Source organism: Mustela lutreola, chromosome 17, assembly GCF_030435805.1.
Source record: "Mustela lutreola isolate mMusLut2 chromosome 17, mMusLut2.pri, whole genome shotgun sequence".
In the NCBI taxonomy this organism is placed as follows: Eukaryota; Metazoa; Chordata; class Mammalia; order Carnivora; family Mustelidae; genus Mustela; species Mustela lutreola.
The window spans coordinates 40,525,698-40,542,387 of record NC_081306.1 but is presented as its reverse complement, the minus strand read 5'-3'; the positions used below and the strand labels follow the sequence as shown (position 1 = coordinate 40,542,387).

General features: G+C 37.3%; 1 protein-coding gene across 2 annotated transcripts in view; it reads right to left on the bottom strand.

The window, feature by feature from the left end:
* LOC131819107 (cytochrome P450 3A12-like) overlaps positions 1–16,690 on the bottom strand; it is a 45,801-nt gene that overhangs the window by 6,041 nt on the left and 23,070 nt on the right. For both annotated transcript variants that reach the window (XM_059153852.1, XM_059153853.1), the window contains 6 exons: positions 9,287–9,400; positions 8,940–9,028; positions 7,403–7,551; positions 4,855–4,982; positions 3,745–3,811; positions 428–588 (listed from right to left, as the gene is read on the bottom strand). In XM_059153852.1, coding sequence (XP_059009835.1) covers positions 428–588; positions 3,745–3,811; positions 4,855–4,982; positions 7,403–7,551; positions 8,940–9,028; positions 9,287–9,400 — 708 coding nt within the window. The remainder of the gene's footprint in view (positions 1–427; positions 589–3,744; positions 3,812–4,854; positions 4,983–7,402; positions 7,552–8,939; positions 9,029–9,286; positions 9,401–16,690) is intronic.

The following is a 16,690-nucleotide window of genomic DNA, read 5'->3' as shown; positions in this document are numbered from 1 at the left end:
CCACCTGGTACCCCGACCTCCCATCCCCCACCCCTTCAAAACCCTCAGATTGTTTTTCAGAGCCCACAGTCTCTCATGGTTCACCTCCCCTTCCAATTTCCCCCAACTCCCTTCTCTCTATCTCCCCATGTCCTCCATGCTATTTGTTATGCTCCACAAATAAGTGAAACCATATGATAATTGACTCTCTCTGCTTGACTTATTTCACTCAGCATAATCTCTTCGAGTCCCGTCCATGTTGCTACAAAAGTTGGGTATTTGTCCTTTCTGATGGAGGCATAATACTCCATAGTGTATATGGGCCACATCTTCCTTATCCATTCGTCCGTTGAAGGGCATCTTGGTTCTTTCCACAGTTTGGCGACCATGGCCGTTGCTGCTATAACTGAGCCTATCTTGACTCCATCTTACAGCAGGACCCCCTTACCTTATTGGGGAAAGTAGCATCAATCTCCTTCTGCAGTTTCTGTTGAACATCAGGATGAGTGGCCAATTCATAGATAAGGAGGGAAAGAGAAGTACTAGTGGTCTCGTAGCCAGCAAAAATAAAGATAATAGACTGGGCCACAAGCTCCAGATCAGAAAGAGCTAAAAGGAGGGGAAAGATATTTTAGCTAAAACAGGTGAATATGAAACATCACAGATTGGATGATGACAAATGCATTTGAAACCCCCAAATCCCTGGTGGAATATGTAAAAGCAATTCAGAATCAAATTGGGAGTGGTTTCACTCTAATATCTATCTTGTAGAGCCAGAAATAGGCAAAAGTTGTCTTGATCTGGTTATTCCAAAGGTTTGTAATATTCTTAGACATCTGTTATGCCACCCTCCCTACAAACAATTGTGAGTAAATTTCAGGAGATGGTATTTCTGTCTAACATACACAGAATTATCAGTGTTGTCTTTTTTTTTTTTTTTTTTTATCAGTGTTGTCTTTTAGAGAATTGTAAAAGTACTTCTGCCCTAAGTAACATGGGCTAACATCCTCCCCCAGGAAAAATATAATTTCTTCCAGCTAAAATACAGCTTAATTCTTTTGAGAGTATGCAATGCTAAGGCTAATTATCAGGAAAAATGAATGATCTTTCATCTAAACATTATTTGCAGGAATTTAAGTGGACAATATTGGGTTATAGATAAACTCTTGCTATCCAAGTGTGGTCCATGACTAGCAGCATCTGCAGCACCTGAGATCTTATTAGAAATGCAGAATCTCAAACCTTACCCTAGAACTATGGAATAAAAATCTGAGCTTCCTGAGATGTAATTTGTGTGTCCAACCTAGCTTGAGAAGCATGGATTATACCTTTGAGAGGTTTCAGGTAAGAGAAGCCCTGGGGCACATTCTTCACATGGATGATCTCAAATATGTATAGAAACTATGACACAGACAAAACGCTAGAAGACTGGTGAATGCTGTTAGTCTAATCAACTGCATAAGATAGCAAAAAACCAATGATAAATAGGAGGACATGGGCAGGCATGAATTATAGACAAACAGAATCTAGTGAGTGGAATTAACCATGCCTATTCAATCATGGCCTGAAGGTCACCTTCCTTAGTAAATGGCCCCACCTTGAGTACAAGTTGGCTTCCCCTTTGACTTTCTTGTGGTAGAAACTAAGCATGGTCATGCTCTAATCTATTTGATCAGAACAGGATTAGATAATATGTAAGGCACTGAAATTAACATGGTACTTGTCACAGATATGAAATTCTCAACTAAAAATAATAAAAATGAGTGTAAGAAAAGTCTACAGAATTCTGATTCCCCAGTCATACTTTCTGTGATGCTGCTGTGGATAAATTCATCTATCAAAGTCTTTCCCCCAACTGCCATGAACCTCATGATAATCACATTTTGTAGCTCCTTCTGTCTGATATGGTAGCTACTTACAAGATGTATCTATTTATATTTAAATATTAATTAATTACTTTAAAAACAATATATGAATTATTTATCCAGTGACACTAGCCACATGTCAAGTGTTCAATTAACCACATGTGTGTAGTGGTTCTGTATTGAACTGGGCATATATAGAATAGTTTCTGTATCACAGAAAATCTATCTATAGATAGATAGATGATGATAGATAGATAGATAGATGATAGATAGATAATAGATAAAAGTAGATGTATACATATGTATGTATATATTTTACTGGTGTGATAGAGTAAACCCATCCTTATTCTCTAGAATCAATTGTTAAATATTCAAGAATTTGGGGAGATGGTTGTCAAATCATATTTAGCCTGAAATTAACCATGATGGGAATATTTCTGTCATAGAAGAAAACTATAAATCAAGGCTCTTTTTTTCTTTCAGACTCAGAGGCCATAATCACATCACTGGTGATGGATAGATATAGAAACGTTTACGTTTATCAGTGCTGTGTAAATATATTTGATATTCTTAATTTGGCCCACTGAGAGGAAATAGAAGCAAAAAAACTTTACAGCAGTGAGCACTCCTAGATCCCAGATTTTGGTTCCTAAATGCCATTTCTCACTGAAAGGAAACAAAGCTTCTGGAGAAGGGGCTGATTCCAGGACTCATCAAGGGAAAGAGAAGAGAAACCAGGAATGTCTTACCCTAGAATGAAAGCAAATGTTTGGGAAATAATATGGGAAAATAAATAGAATACTCTGTCCTATAATGGTGGATAGACCATTATACCTTTGGCAAAACTCACAGAATGTATAACAACAAGGGTGAACTGTAATGTAAACTATGGATTTTGAGTGGTAATAATGTGTCATTGTAGGGACATTGATTGTAATAAATGTATGACATGGTGAAGATTTTGACAGTGGGGGGATGCTGTGTGTAGGTAGGGCAGGGGGAATATGAGATGTCTCTGTGTCTTTCACTAAGTTTTGCAGTGAACCTAAAATGGCTATAAAAAATAAAGTCTAAAAAAAAGGTCTATTGAAAATATTTTTAAAAAGGAAGAAAAAAATAACAGGAAGCCCACTTGAAAGGGCTTCCAAAAGACAAATCTGAGACAATTGAGGATCTAAAAAAGGAATGATGTAAGAGACTAAGCTAGTAATATATGAAATCATATTGACATTAATTAGTTAATTACAGAGAGTGAATGAAAAGCTCCCTCACAATGGACAATCACTTATCAAAGTGGGAGAATTGATGGGATTAGAAAGTCACCATTTTGGAGCCATCATAGTAATAATTGTTTCAAATTCCATCCGTGAACAGTAAAAGCAGTAGGTGAAAGCTTGAAGAGAAACAGCATTTACACAGTTGAAAAGGCATCTTGCACCAGTTCTTAATTACAAAATGGCACCAGTTCTTAATTACAAAATGGAAAGTAAAACTTTACAATACATTAAGCCAGTGAATACAATTTTAACCAAATGTTCCAGGTCACCACCAACACTGGGGTCATGTGTCTTCTGAGATGATGAAGCCTTGATGTGAATTTCCAGTTTCAAATTCACTGGTCTGATTTAAGCCAGATGATTGACATGGAAAATAAGCTCCCCAGAGGTTCTGATGCAGGTGATCCATGAACCACTGACTTCCTTGTCTATGGTTGCCCTTAAGGTTTTGAACAAACTTATTGCTGGGTGCTTCTGGAAGGTGCTTCTACTACCATTTGTACCTGAACTTGTGTCTTTCTTCAATTTGCAGAAATTCCATCTGCTAAAAATCTTCCTCCACATCTCAGAACCCTGCATCAGAAACTCTCCATCACTGGCTATCTGAAGCTCTCATTACTTACCTTTGTGGTTATTCACTTCTTTAGAATTCTGGGAGTTAATCATCAGTTGGAGTAAATCCACTCGGTGCTGCAAGCAGAAAGAATAGTTTCAACAACAAAACATCACTCATGGAAGTCAGAAATAAATTAGGGATGCAGGACTTAGCTTTTTTCCTGAGAATATGGTTCCTTTAAATCCAGAAGACTGACTTGCCGGTGGCAAAAACATCCAGCTACAAATCTTGCAGCAGGATGTTTTCCCGACAGGAATCCAGCTATTGTGTCCCACTGCTTTTTGGTTCTTTCTCCCTTGATCCTGAGTTTCTCTGGATTTTGAACACAACTTTCTGACCAAAGTGTTGCATACTCCCTCTCCTGTCATGCTTGCTAACTCAGGGGAAAATCCCTGATTTTGGTCCTTTTTTTCCCTCCAGCCTTAATCCTTAATGAATGGCTACATAGACAAATTTCCTGATCTCTGCAGAATCCATGGGCAGCTTCTGTGTCAACATCTTCCAATGCCCCACCCTCCCAGAGTTCTGCACAATTTTCAGTGACATTCTGGGGGTACCCCAGCCCTGTCTTGCTGGGAGACACACATCTTTGTGCTGGCTGCCAGGCCTCAGGAAGGTGAAGCTGGCTCAACTTGCAGCTTCAGTGCCCAGAGAAGACTCCTGCCCACTCCAGACTATGACAGTCTCAAATTTAACACAGACTATCTTCCAGCAGATGCCTCATAGGACATTCCCCTGGGGAACGTGTAAAATAAGAGGCTTTGAATTAAAGGGATTCTTTGCCAATATAACATCTGGAGATGTTATACTATCATAAAAATGATTTTTACACAGTAATTTTTACCTTTTGATAATTTATTGAAGAGAAATCTCATGCAGGGACACACTATGTTCCACCTTTATTATTAAATCTTAAACATTGAATCTTAGACTCATTTTCTTATCTCCTTACCTGAATTCCACCTTCTTCATTCTCTCTAAAATGTTAGAAGTCTCCTGCTCTAAACCCTACAGTTCTCTACAGTAAAAAAAATACATAGAAGAGTACACATGATATGTATACAACTAAATAAGAGATCGAAAGTAAACACACACATGTAATCACCACCATAGTTACCTTTTGCTTATCTTTTAGGCGACTTTCCTTCATTCTTTTTATAGATTTTGTGAAAAAATCAGTAACTTTTTTGGGAAATAGCCAGATATTTAATATTTCATAAACTGGGGTCAGGAATGGAAAGAGTACTGTAAGGAAAAAAGAACATTGAAAATCATAGTGAAAATGCAAAATTTACCCAGAGCAATTATAATTTGGACTATAACAGAAAAGTAAAAGATACCAGGAGTCATTAAAGCTGGGAGTCATTCCCTCTATCAACTTTACTTGAAATTTCAAGCCAGTGGCTGAGCCAGGGAAAGTCACAAGTAGGTGCCACCACTAGAGCAGTGAGATCAGTGTCTCCAACCACATCTTTGGGTAACCAAAGAAGCAGGATTACATTCCCAGATCTCTTAGCCTTTTAATTTTGGACTAGAGTCTCTTTGGATATACCAGACCATAAGATGTTACTTTAATTATCATGCTATTTAAGAAGGTGTTGTCAGAATGCAAATAATACATAGCATGCCCTTCAACCACAATGGAATAAAATTAGAAATTGAGAATACAAACAACATTGGATTTTGTAAATATGTGGAAATTAAACATTACAGTCCCGTATAGACCGTGGCCAAAGAAGAAATCAAAAGGGCACTTAGGAATTACTTAGAGATTACAAAAATGAAGAAACTATATACAAAACTCATGGGATGAGAAAAAGCAGTGACTAGGAAGAAATTTCTCATTATATATGTCTACATTTTTAAAATTATTTATTTAGTTCATTAGTCACCATCAGTTTTTCATGTAGTGTTCACTGTTTGCATATAACACCCAGTGTTCCATGCAATATCTGCCCTCCTTAATACCCATCACCAGGCTAACCCATCCTTCAACCCCCACCCCAATTTACCTCAGATTGTTTCCCAGAGTCCATAGTCTTTCACGGTTCATCTCCCCATCTGATTTCCCACCTGCTTCATTTTTCCCTTCCTTCTCCTAATGTCCTCCATGTTATTCCTTATGTTCCACAAGTAAGTGAAACCACATGATAATTGTCTTTCTCTGTTTAACTTATTTCACTTAGCATAATCTCCTCCAGTACCATCTATGTTGATGGAAATGGGGTATTCATCCTTTCTGATGGCTGAGTAATATTCCATTGTATATATGGACTACATCTTCTTTATCTACTCATCTGTCGAAGGGCATCTCAGCTCCTTCCACAGTTTGGCTACTGTGGGCATTGCTGCTATGAACACCAGGGTGCATGTGCCCCTTCTTTTCACTACATCCGTATCTTTGGGGTAAATACCTAGTAGTGCAATTACTGGATCATAAGGTAGGTCTATTTTTAACTTTTTGAGGAACCTGTATACTCTTTTCAAAGTGGCTGTACCAACTTGTACTCCCACCAATATATATATATATATATATATATATATATATATATATATATATATATGTCTACATTTAAAAGAACTAAGATCTTGGGACATTTATCTGGCTCAGTTGGTAGAATGTGCCATTCTTGACCTTGGAGAAATGGGGTATTCAAGCTCACCATTCAAATGGTGAGTTCAAGCTCCCTGTTGGGTGTAGAGATGACTTAAAAACTAAAATCTAATAATAATAATAATAATGGCCAAGATCTCAAATCAATGGCCCAATTTTTTGGTTATAAACAAGCTGGAAAAACAATAGGAAACAAAACCCAAAGCAAGAAGGAGGAAACACACAATAGAGACAAGAGCAGAAGCATAAGGATAGACAATATAGATCAAAGGAATTGAATTTAGGGTCCAAAATGTTACCCAACTGTTCACGGTCAACTGATTTTGCTAAGGTTTCTAAGACCATTCAATGAAGAAAAAATAGTCTTTTTAATCAATGGTGCTGGGACAAGAGGACAGTCCCATGCAAAAAAAGAAAAGAAAAAAGTGAAGTTGGACTCTTACCTAATACAACATATAAAAATAAATTCAAAATGGATTAAAGACCCAAATCTAAAAGCAAAACTTTATAACCCTTAGGAGAAAACCAAGGGATAAATTTTGATGATCTCAGATTTCTCAGTGAATTCTGACACTAAAAGCACAGAAATAAAAGGAAAAATACATACATTGTACATCATCAACATTAAAATTTTTTTTGATGAACACTGAGACCATCAAAATTGAATTCTACATTTTAAGGGGGGGTACTTATATGTTATATGGAGATATATCTCAGTACATTTGTTGTAGAAAAGTCGAAGGTTTGGGACACCTGGGTGGCTCAGTCTGTTTAAGCACCTGCCTTCAGCTCAGGTCATGATTCCAGGGTCCTGGGATCAAGTCCAGCATTGGGCTCCTTGCTCAAAGTGGGGGGAGCCTGCTTCTCCCTCTGCCTGCTCTGCCTGCTTCTCCCCCTCCTTGTGCTCTCTCTCTGATAAATAAATAAAATCTTTACAAAAAGTAAATTTGGAAAAAAAAGAAAAGAAAAGTGGAAGGGAGGAAGTGAGAGAAAAAGGAAACAAGGGAAGAAAAAGGAAGGAGGAGAAAAGAAGAAACACTAGTGTACATACCTATGGAGAGTAAAAATGGATCAGGGATATCAAATTTTAAGATCTTCTTGGCATTTTCCACAAAGGGATCTTGTGGATTGTTGAGAGAATCAGTGTTCACTCCAAATGATGTGCTGGTAATCACATCCATGCTATAGGCCCCAAAGATGCTGTGAGAGAAACAAAGACATGGATAATTAAGATCAGCACCTCTTTAATATCCTTATACAACACAAGAAGTGCATGTAGATCCCATGCTCAGGCAAGACAAGAACCACACTTTCAGAACCACCATCTGGGTCATCTGAAGAGTCTATATACCATCACATTCACTCATGTGGTGTTCATGAGGTGCCAGTGATACAGCTGGCCTTGTCCTGGAGTAATGGGGACATTAGGGCAAGTTAGACACACCTCTGAGTTCTAAGAGCTCAGTCATGGAGGGATAGAGACACAAAGCCCGACAAATTACAGTAATAAATTTTGAGTATGCGCAATAGAAGGTGGATAAGCACTGTGTCTGAGCAGGACAAATGGTGGAATAATGAACCCTTTCTCAGGGCATCAAGAAAGATGAAACTGGTCTGGATATTCTCTCACTACAGTAACTATGCTCAGAGGTTATTCCTCGATAGTACATTACAGAGCACCAACACCATATTCTGTACTGCCAGAAACATCATCCCTTCTTCTCTAAACCCCAACTAAGGCTTCTTCATGAAAGACCCACTCTTTCTCAACAACAGAGATCTAGCTTGCCCTGAAGGCATACTCATTTCTGGAAAATGTAAGAACAAAGAATGTTCCTAGTTAAAACATATATATTAAATCAATCCAAAATTGAAATGGGGGTGCCATATCTAAGTGGTCATATGGCCTAGTTTTCCCAGGACAGTTGCAATGTACATCTGTTCAGCCTGCGTAATTAAAATATATCTAACTTAGGCAAAAAAAAAAATCTATCATCTATCTATCTATCATTATTACCCTACCTATCCCATGTGCAGGGCCTTCCCCCTTTTGAGATTAAAAGATGGACAAATGATTATAAAAGGTGTGGTGCAAAAATAATGAATACTGTTATGCTGAAAATAAATAAAAAATAAATTTTAAAAAGTTAATATTTAGTATTCATTAATATCCTTAACAAAATCAGGGAAGGGTTTAAGTTGTTCCAAGTTCCATAGGGTAACTTTTTTGCCCCACCCAGTGCCCAGGAATATGTACCAAGTACGTTCCCCTCCCACCATTCCATACTCTCTAAGCTCATATTTCTTCTTTTCAAACAATGTATTTTTGTCTTCTAAAATGTCCAAGGTGATGATTAAGCAAGTAAATAAATCCCAACTCATGCACACAAAAGAAGACTGTTTTTCTCTGGACTTCCTTGCATTTTGAGGTGAGCTACCTCTTCTTGGCTGGCCCGCTGGAGTTGTAACACCATACACCTACATCAGCTTGTTCACTGGAGTAACTCAACAATGGGAATTGACCCTATGGCAACAGCTGGAAAGTGTCACAACAGAGTTAGAATCCCAGCAACTGGACTCCTACTTACTCTTTCAAGTTGATAGGTTTGCCTTTCTCTGCCTCCTTCCTCAGGTTCCTCACCAACACATCTCCATACTGGCCAATGATGGGGAACATCTACAAACAAAATACATGACCACCTGAAGTTAAATATGAGAATCAAGTCCTAGGATGACATAGCTTTCACAAGCATGGAGCAGTAAGGGCATTTAATAAGTTTTATCATGTCTCTTCCAGAACATGAAGATAAAGGACCATTTGGGGGAAGCCCAAATACAGTAGAGTACCACTTAGGAATGGACTATGACCTTATTTTCTACCTCTCCCCAGGAATATTCCTTAACTTCCTAATTAAAAGTCCTATTCTTTTCTTACCTCCTTGAGTTTTCCGCTGGTGAAAGTTGGAGACAGCAATGTTCGTATTCTCTTCCATTGTTCATCCTCAGACATAGAAATGGCATTTTTCATAAATCCCAGAGGACCAAAAGACTAGAGTCAAAGCAAAACACATTATACCCTACATAAGTTTTGTAGGTCTTCACAATTTGGAAAATTTGTTAAATGGGCATAAATTACTCATCAATTTTTTATTATTATATTTATTATCATATTATATTTATATGTTATATGTTATAATATATATTATATAATTTGTTATATTTATTAATATTTATTATATATTTATATTATTTGTTTTTATTTTGTTTTATTTATTATTATTATTTTATTACTATTTATTCATTTCCTTATTTGAGAGAGAGAAAGAGAGCATGAACAAGGGAATAGGCAGAGGCAGACTCCCTGCTGAGCAGGGAGCCAGAATCAGGGCTCAATCCAGGGACTCTGGGATTATGACCTAAGCAGATGCTTAACTGACTGGGCCACACTTACTCACCAGATACTTAGTGGCTGTCTACTTAGTAGCAGTCCCTATGCTAGATGCTCAATAGATATTTATCCTAAATGCCTGGCATCCTGCAAGGCTGACGGAGGTGTCAAGCCACCTGATGTGCTTTACAGCCTTTATATTCCAATCTCCTTTTTGATGTAAATGTGGTATGGAAAATTTGGTGGGGAAACTACTCCTCCAGGGGAATTGGTAGAACTGGATTGGTGGAAGATAGCCAGATAGCCTGGCAAACTGTATGTTGCCTCAGACCACTTGTCTTTATATATATGTACAGCATGAGCATCTGTAAAACATGTCTTGATATGGTGATTTTTAAATTAACATATAATGCATGATTTGTTTCAGGACTCAGGCCTGTGATTCACTAGTCTTACACAATTCACAGCACTCACCACAGCACGTACCCTCCCCAATGTCCATCACCCAGCCACCCCATTCCTCCCTCTTCCAATCCAGCATCCCTCAATTGGTTTCTTGAGATTAAGAGTCTCTTATGGTTTTTCTCTCTCTTCGGTTTTGTCTTGTTTCATTTTTCCCTCCCTTCCCCCTAAGATCTTATGTCTTGTTTCTCAAATTCCTCATACATTGAGATCATATGAGAATTGTCTATCTCTGATTGACTTATTTCACTTAGCATAATACCCTCTAGTTCCATCCACATTGTTGCAAATTGCAAGATTTCATTTTTTTGATAGCTGAGTAGTATTCCATTGTATTTTTATATCCCACATCTTCTTTATTCATTCTGTTGATAGACATCTAGACTCTTTCCATAGTTGGGCTATTGTGGACATTGCTGCTATAAATATTGGGATGCACGTACCCCTTCAGATCACTACATTTGTATGTTTGGGGTAAATACCCAGTAGTCCAATTACTGGGTTGTAGGATAGCTCTATTTTCAATTTTTTGAGGAAGCTCCATACTGCTTTCCAGAGTGAATGCACCAGCTTGCAATCCCACCAACAGTGTAGGAGGGTTCCCCTTTTTCTGCAACCTCCCCAACATCTGTCATTTCCTGACTTGTTACTTTTAGCTATTCTGACTGGTGTGTGGTGCTATCTCAGTGTTGCTTTTTATTTGTATTTCCCTGATGCTGAGGGATGTTGAACACTTTTTCATGTGTCTGTTGGCCATTTGTATGTCTTCATTAGAAAAATGTCTGTTCATGTATTCTGTCAATTTCTTGATTAGATTATTTATTCTTTGGTGTTGAGTTTGATAAATTCTTTATAGATTTTGGATACTAGCCCTTTATCTGATGTCTTTTGCAAATATATTCTCCCATTCTGTCAGTTGTCTTTTGGTTTTGTTGGCTGTTTCCTTTGCTGTGAAAAAGTTTTTTTTTATCTTGATGAAGTCCCAATTATTCATTTTGCCCCTGCTTTCCTTGCCTTTGGCAATATTTCAAGGAAGAAGTTGCTGCAGTTGAGATCAAAGCAATTGCTGTCTGTGTTATTCTCAAGGATTTTGATGGGTTCCTGTCTCACACTGAGGTCTTTCATCCATTTTAAGTCTATTTTTGTGCATGGTGTAAGAAAATGGCCCAGTTTTATTCTTCTGTGTCCAATTTTCGCAACACCATTTGTTGAAGAGACTGTCTTTTTTCTATTGGACATTCTTTCCTGCTTTGTTGAATATTAGTTGACCATAGAGTTGAGGGTCCATTTCTGGGCTCTCTAGTTTGTTCCACTGATCTATGTGTCTGTTTTTGTGCTAGTACCATACTGTCTTGATGATTACAGCTTTGTAATAGAGCTTGAAGTTTGGAATTGTGATGCCACCAACTTTGGTTTTCTTTTTCAATATTCCTCTGGCTATTTGGAGTCTTTTCTTGTTCCATATAAATTTCTAGATAATTTGTTTCATTTCTTTGCTGAGTGAAATAAGTCAAGCAGAGAGTCAGTTATCATATGGTTTCACTTATTTGTGGAGCATAACAAATAGCATGGAGGAAAAGGGGAGATGGAGAGGAGAAGGGAGTTGAGGGAAATTGGAAGGGGAGGGGAAACATGAGAAACTGTGGACTCTGAAAAACAATCTGAGGGTTTTGAAGGGGTGAGGGGTGGGAGGTTGAGGGAACCAGGTGGTGGGTATTACAGAAGACACGGATTGCATGGAGCACTGGGTGTGGTGCAAAAACAATGAATACTGTTACGCAGAAAAGAAATAAAAAATTTTTAAAAAGTTGATGGCATCTTGATAGGGATTGCATTAAATGTATAGATTGCTCTAGGTAGCATAGACCTTTTCACAATATTTTTTCTTCCAATCCATGAGCGGAACATTTTTAGATTTCTTTGTGTCTACCTCAATTTCTTTTGTGAGTATTCTATAGTTTTCTGAGTACAGATCCTTTGCCTCTTTGGTTGGATTTATTCCCAGGTATCTTATAGGTTTGGGTGCAATTATAAATGGGACCAACTACTTAGTTTCTCTTTCTTCTGTTTCGTTGTTGGTGTATAGAAATGCAACTGATTTCTGTGTATTGATTTTATATCCTGACACTTTACTGAATTCCTGTATAAGTTCTAGCAGTTTTGGGGTGGTATCTTTTTGGTTTGTTTGCATAAAGTATCATATCATCTGCAAAGAGTTTGAGTTTGACTTCTTTGCTGATTCAGATGCCTTTTATTTCTTTTTTTAAAAGATTTTATTTATTTATTTGACAGAGAGAGATCACAAGTAGGCAGAGGGATAGAGAGAGGGAAGCAGGCTTCCCACTGAGCAGAGAGCCCGATGTGGGACTTGATCCCAGGACCCTGAGATCATGACCAGAGCGGCAGTGGCTTAACCCACTGAGCCACCCAGGCACCCCCTTTTATTTCTTTTTGTTGTCTGATTGCTGAGGCTAGGACTTCTAGTACTAAGCTGAGTGACAGTGGTGATAGTGGACATCCCTGCTGTGTTCCTGACCTTAGGGAGAAAGCTCTCAGTTTTTCCCCATTCAGAATGATATTCACTGTGGGTTTTTCATAGGTGGTTTTTATGATATTGAGGTATGTACCCTCTATCCATGATTTTTGATCACTGCTTCAATTTCCTTACAGGTTATGGGTCTGTTCAGGTTTTCTATTTCTTCCTGGTTCAGTTTTGGTAGTTTGCACATCTCTAGAAATGCATCCATTTCTTCCAGATTGTTTCAGTTGCTGGCATATAGTTGCTTATATTATGTTCTTATAATTGTTGGTATTTATTTGGTGTTGGTTGTGGTCTCTCCTCTTTCATTCATATTTTATTAATTTGGGTCCTTTCTCTTTTCTTTCTGATAAGTCTGGCTAGGAATTTATCAACCTTATTAACACTTTCAAAGAACCAGCTCCTAGTTTCCTTGATCTGTTCTACTGTCCTTCTGATTTCTATTTCATTGATTTCTGCTCTCATCTTTATTATTTATCTTCTACTAGGTTTAGGCTTTATTTGATGTTCTTTACACAGCTCCTTAGGTGTAAGGTTAGGCTGTGTATTTGAGACCTTTCTTGTTTCTTGAGAAAGGCTTGTATTGCTATAGACTTTCCTCTTAGGACTGCCTTTGCTGTGTCCCAAAGATTTTGAACAGTTGTGTTTTCATTTTCTTTGGTTCCCATGAATTTTTTAAAAATTCTTCTTTAATTTCCTGGTTTACCTATTCATTCTTTAGTGGGATGCTCTTTTGCCTCCATGATTTTGAGTTCTTTCCAACTTTCTTCTTGTGGCTGAGATCTAGTTTCAAAGCATTGTGGTCTGAAAATATGAAGGGAATGATCCCAATCTTTTGGTACCAGTTGACACCTGATTTGTGACCCAGGATGTGATCTCTTTTGGAGAATGTTCCATGGGCACTAGAGAAGAATATGTATTCTGTTGCTTTGGGATGGAATATTCTGAATAAATATCTGTGAAGTCCATCTGGTCAGTGTGTCATTTAAAGTCTTTATTTCCTTGTTGATCTTTTGCTTAGATGATCTGTTCATTTCAGTGAGGGGAGTGTTAAAGTCTCCTACTATTATTGTATTATTGTTGATGTGTTTCTTTGATTTTGTAATTAATTGGCTTATATAATTGGCTGCTCCCATGTTAGGGGCAAAGATATTTTAAATTGTTAGATCTTCTTGTTGGATAGGCCCTTTGTGTATGATATAGTGTCCTTCCTCATTTTTTATTATAGTGTTTGGTTTAAAATGTAATTTGTTTGATATAAGGATTGCCACCCCAGCTTTCCTTTGATGTCCATTAGCATTGTAAATTTTTTTCCACTTCCTCAATTTAAATCTGGAGGTGTCTTTGAGTCTAAAATGAGTCACTTGCAGACCACATATCAATAGGTCTTTTTTTTTTTTATTCCAATCTGATACCCTGTGTCTTTTGATCAGAGGATTTGGCCCATTTACATTCAGGGTAACCATTAACATATATGAATTTAGTGCCATTGCATTGCCTGTAAGGTGACTGTTACTGTATATTGTCTCTGTTCCTTTCTGGTCTATATTACTTTTAGGATCTCTCCTTGCTCAGAGCACCCCTTTTGATATTTCCTGTAGGGCTGGTTTGGTGTTCACAAATGCTTTTAGTTTTTGTTTGTCCTGGAAGATTTAATCTGTCTTTCTATTTTCAATGACACCCTACCTGACTATAGTATTCTTGGCTGCATATTTTCTCGTTTAGTTCTCTGAATATATCATGCCAGTCCTTTCTCACCTGCCAGGTCTCTGTGGATAGATCTACTGCCAATCTAATGTTTCTATCATTGTAGGTTACAGAACTCTTGTCCCAAGTTGCTTTCAGGATTTTTCTCTTTGTCTCTGAGACTTACAAGTTTTGCTATTAGATGACGGGGTGTTGACCTATTTTTATTTATTTTGAGAGGGATTCTCTGTGCCTCCTGGATTTTGATGTCTGTCTCCTTCTCCAACTTAGGGAAGTTCTCCACCATAATTTCTCCACTATGCCTTCTGCCCCTCTCTCTTTCTTCTTCTTCTGGAATCCCAATTATCCTAATATTGTTTCATTTTATGGTATCACTTATCTCTTGAATTCTCCCCTTGTGATCCAGTAGTTGTTTATCTCTCCTCTTCTCAGCTTCTTTATTCTCCAACATTTGGTCTTCTATATCACGAATTCTCTCTTCTGCCTCATTTATCCTACCAGTTAGAACCTCCATTTTTTGTTGCATCTCATTAATAGCTTTTTTTATTTTGACTTGGTTAGATTTTAGTTCCTTTCTTTCTGCAGAAAGAGATTCTCTAGGATATTCTATGCTTTTTTCAAGCCCAGCTAGTATCTTTATAATTATTATTCTGAACTGTAGTTCTGACATCTTACTAATGTCTGTATTTATTGATTAGGTCCCTAGAAGTACTGCCTCTTGTTCAGTTTTTTTGTTTGTTTGGTTTTTTGAGGTAAGCTTTTCCATTTTGTCATTTTGTCCAGAGAATAGATAAATGAGAGAACAAAATGCTAAAAATGTAACAACTACTCCAGAAAAATATACATTAAACAAATCAGAAAAGACCTGAAACCAGGGAGAAAAGAAAAAAAAATGATCAGGCTGGTGACTAGAACAGAGCCACATACTAGATTTTGGATGTATTTTGGTCTGTTAGGAGAAACTGCCTCCCAAAATTTTTAAAGACAGAAAAACTTATATATATACACACAAAAATAAGGGTAAATACAATGAAGATGGAATATGACTGTAAAGATGAAAATGTAAAAATATTTTAAAAAAGAAATTGATAAGAAGTTAATTGAAAAAAATAAAGAAAAAAATTTTAAATGAAAAAAAAGAGAGAAAATATAATCAGGCAGCAGACTAAAACAAAGCCATACACTAGATTTAGGGTATATTTTGGTCTGTTAGAAGAAACTGTATCACAAAATTTTAATGAAAGAAAAACTTAGATTTAGAAGAGATAGGGTGGGGGGATAGGTGAGTCTGGTGATGGGTATTAAAGAGGGCATGGATTGCATGGAGCACTGAGTGTTATACACAAACAATAAACCATGGAACACTACATCAAAAACTAATGATGTACTGTATGGTGACTAACATAATGCAATAAAAAAAGAGGAAAAAAGAAAGGAAAAAAATATATATGCAAAATAAGGTTAAATACAATAAAGGGATAGAATGACTATAAAAATGGAAAATAAAAAAAAAATATTTTAAAAATGGAATTGGTGAGAGCGCCGAATCCTAACCACTAGACCGCCAGGAATACCCAACTTTTGTAGCAACATGGACGGGACTGGAAGAGATTATGCTGAGTGAAATCAGTCAAGCAGAGAGAGTCAATTATCATATGGTTTCACTTATTTGTGGAGCATAACAAATATCATGGAGGACAAGGGGTGTTAGAGAGGAGAAGGGAGTTGTGGTAAATTGGAAGGGGAGGTGAATCATGAGAGACTATGGACTCTGAAAAACAATCTGAGGGGTTTGAAGTGGCGGGTGGGGTGGGAGGTTGGGGTACCAGATGGTGGGTATTATAGAGGGCACGGATTGCATGGAGCACTGGGTGTGGTGAAAAAATAATGAATACTGTTTTTCTGAAAATAAATAAATTGAAAAAATTTTAAAAAATGGAATTGGTAAGATAAGATGTTGGTTGAAAAAGGAAAGAAGAAAAATTTTTAAAAAACAGAAAAAGAAATATATAAAGAAAAATTTAAAAATTAACTTTGAAAGACTACAGAATTGTGGGGAAGAACCATGAGTTCTATGTGCTGAAAGCCCCTAGCACTGGAGTTTTGCTGCTCTCATTGATAGGTAAACTTATTCTTGGCTGGATGGTCTTGCTGATCTTTTGGGGGAGGTGCCTGTTGCAGTAATTCTCAAATGTCTTTGCCTGAGGTGGAGTTGTACCACCCTTCCCAGGAGCCAGGCTAAG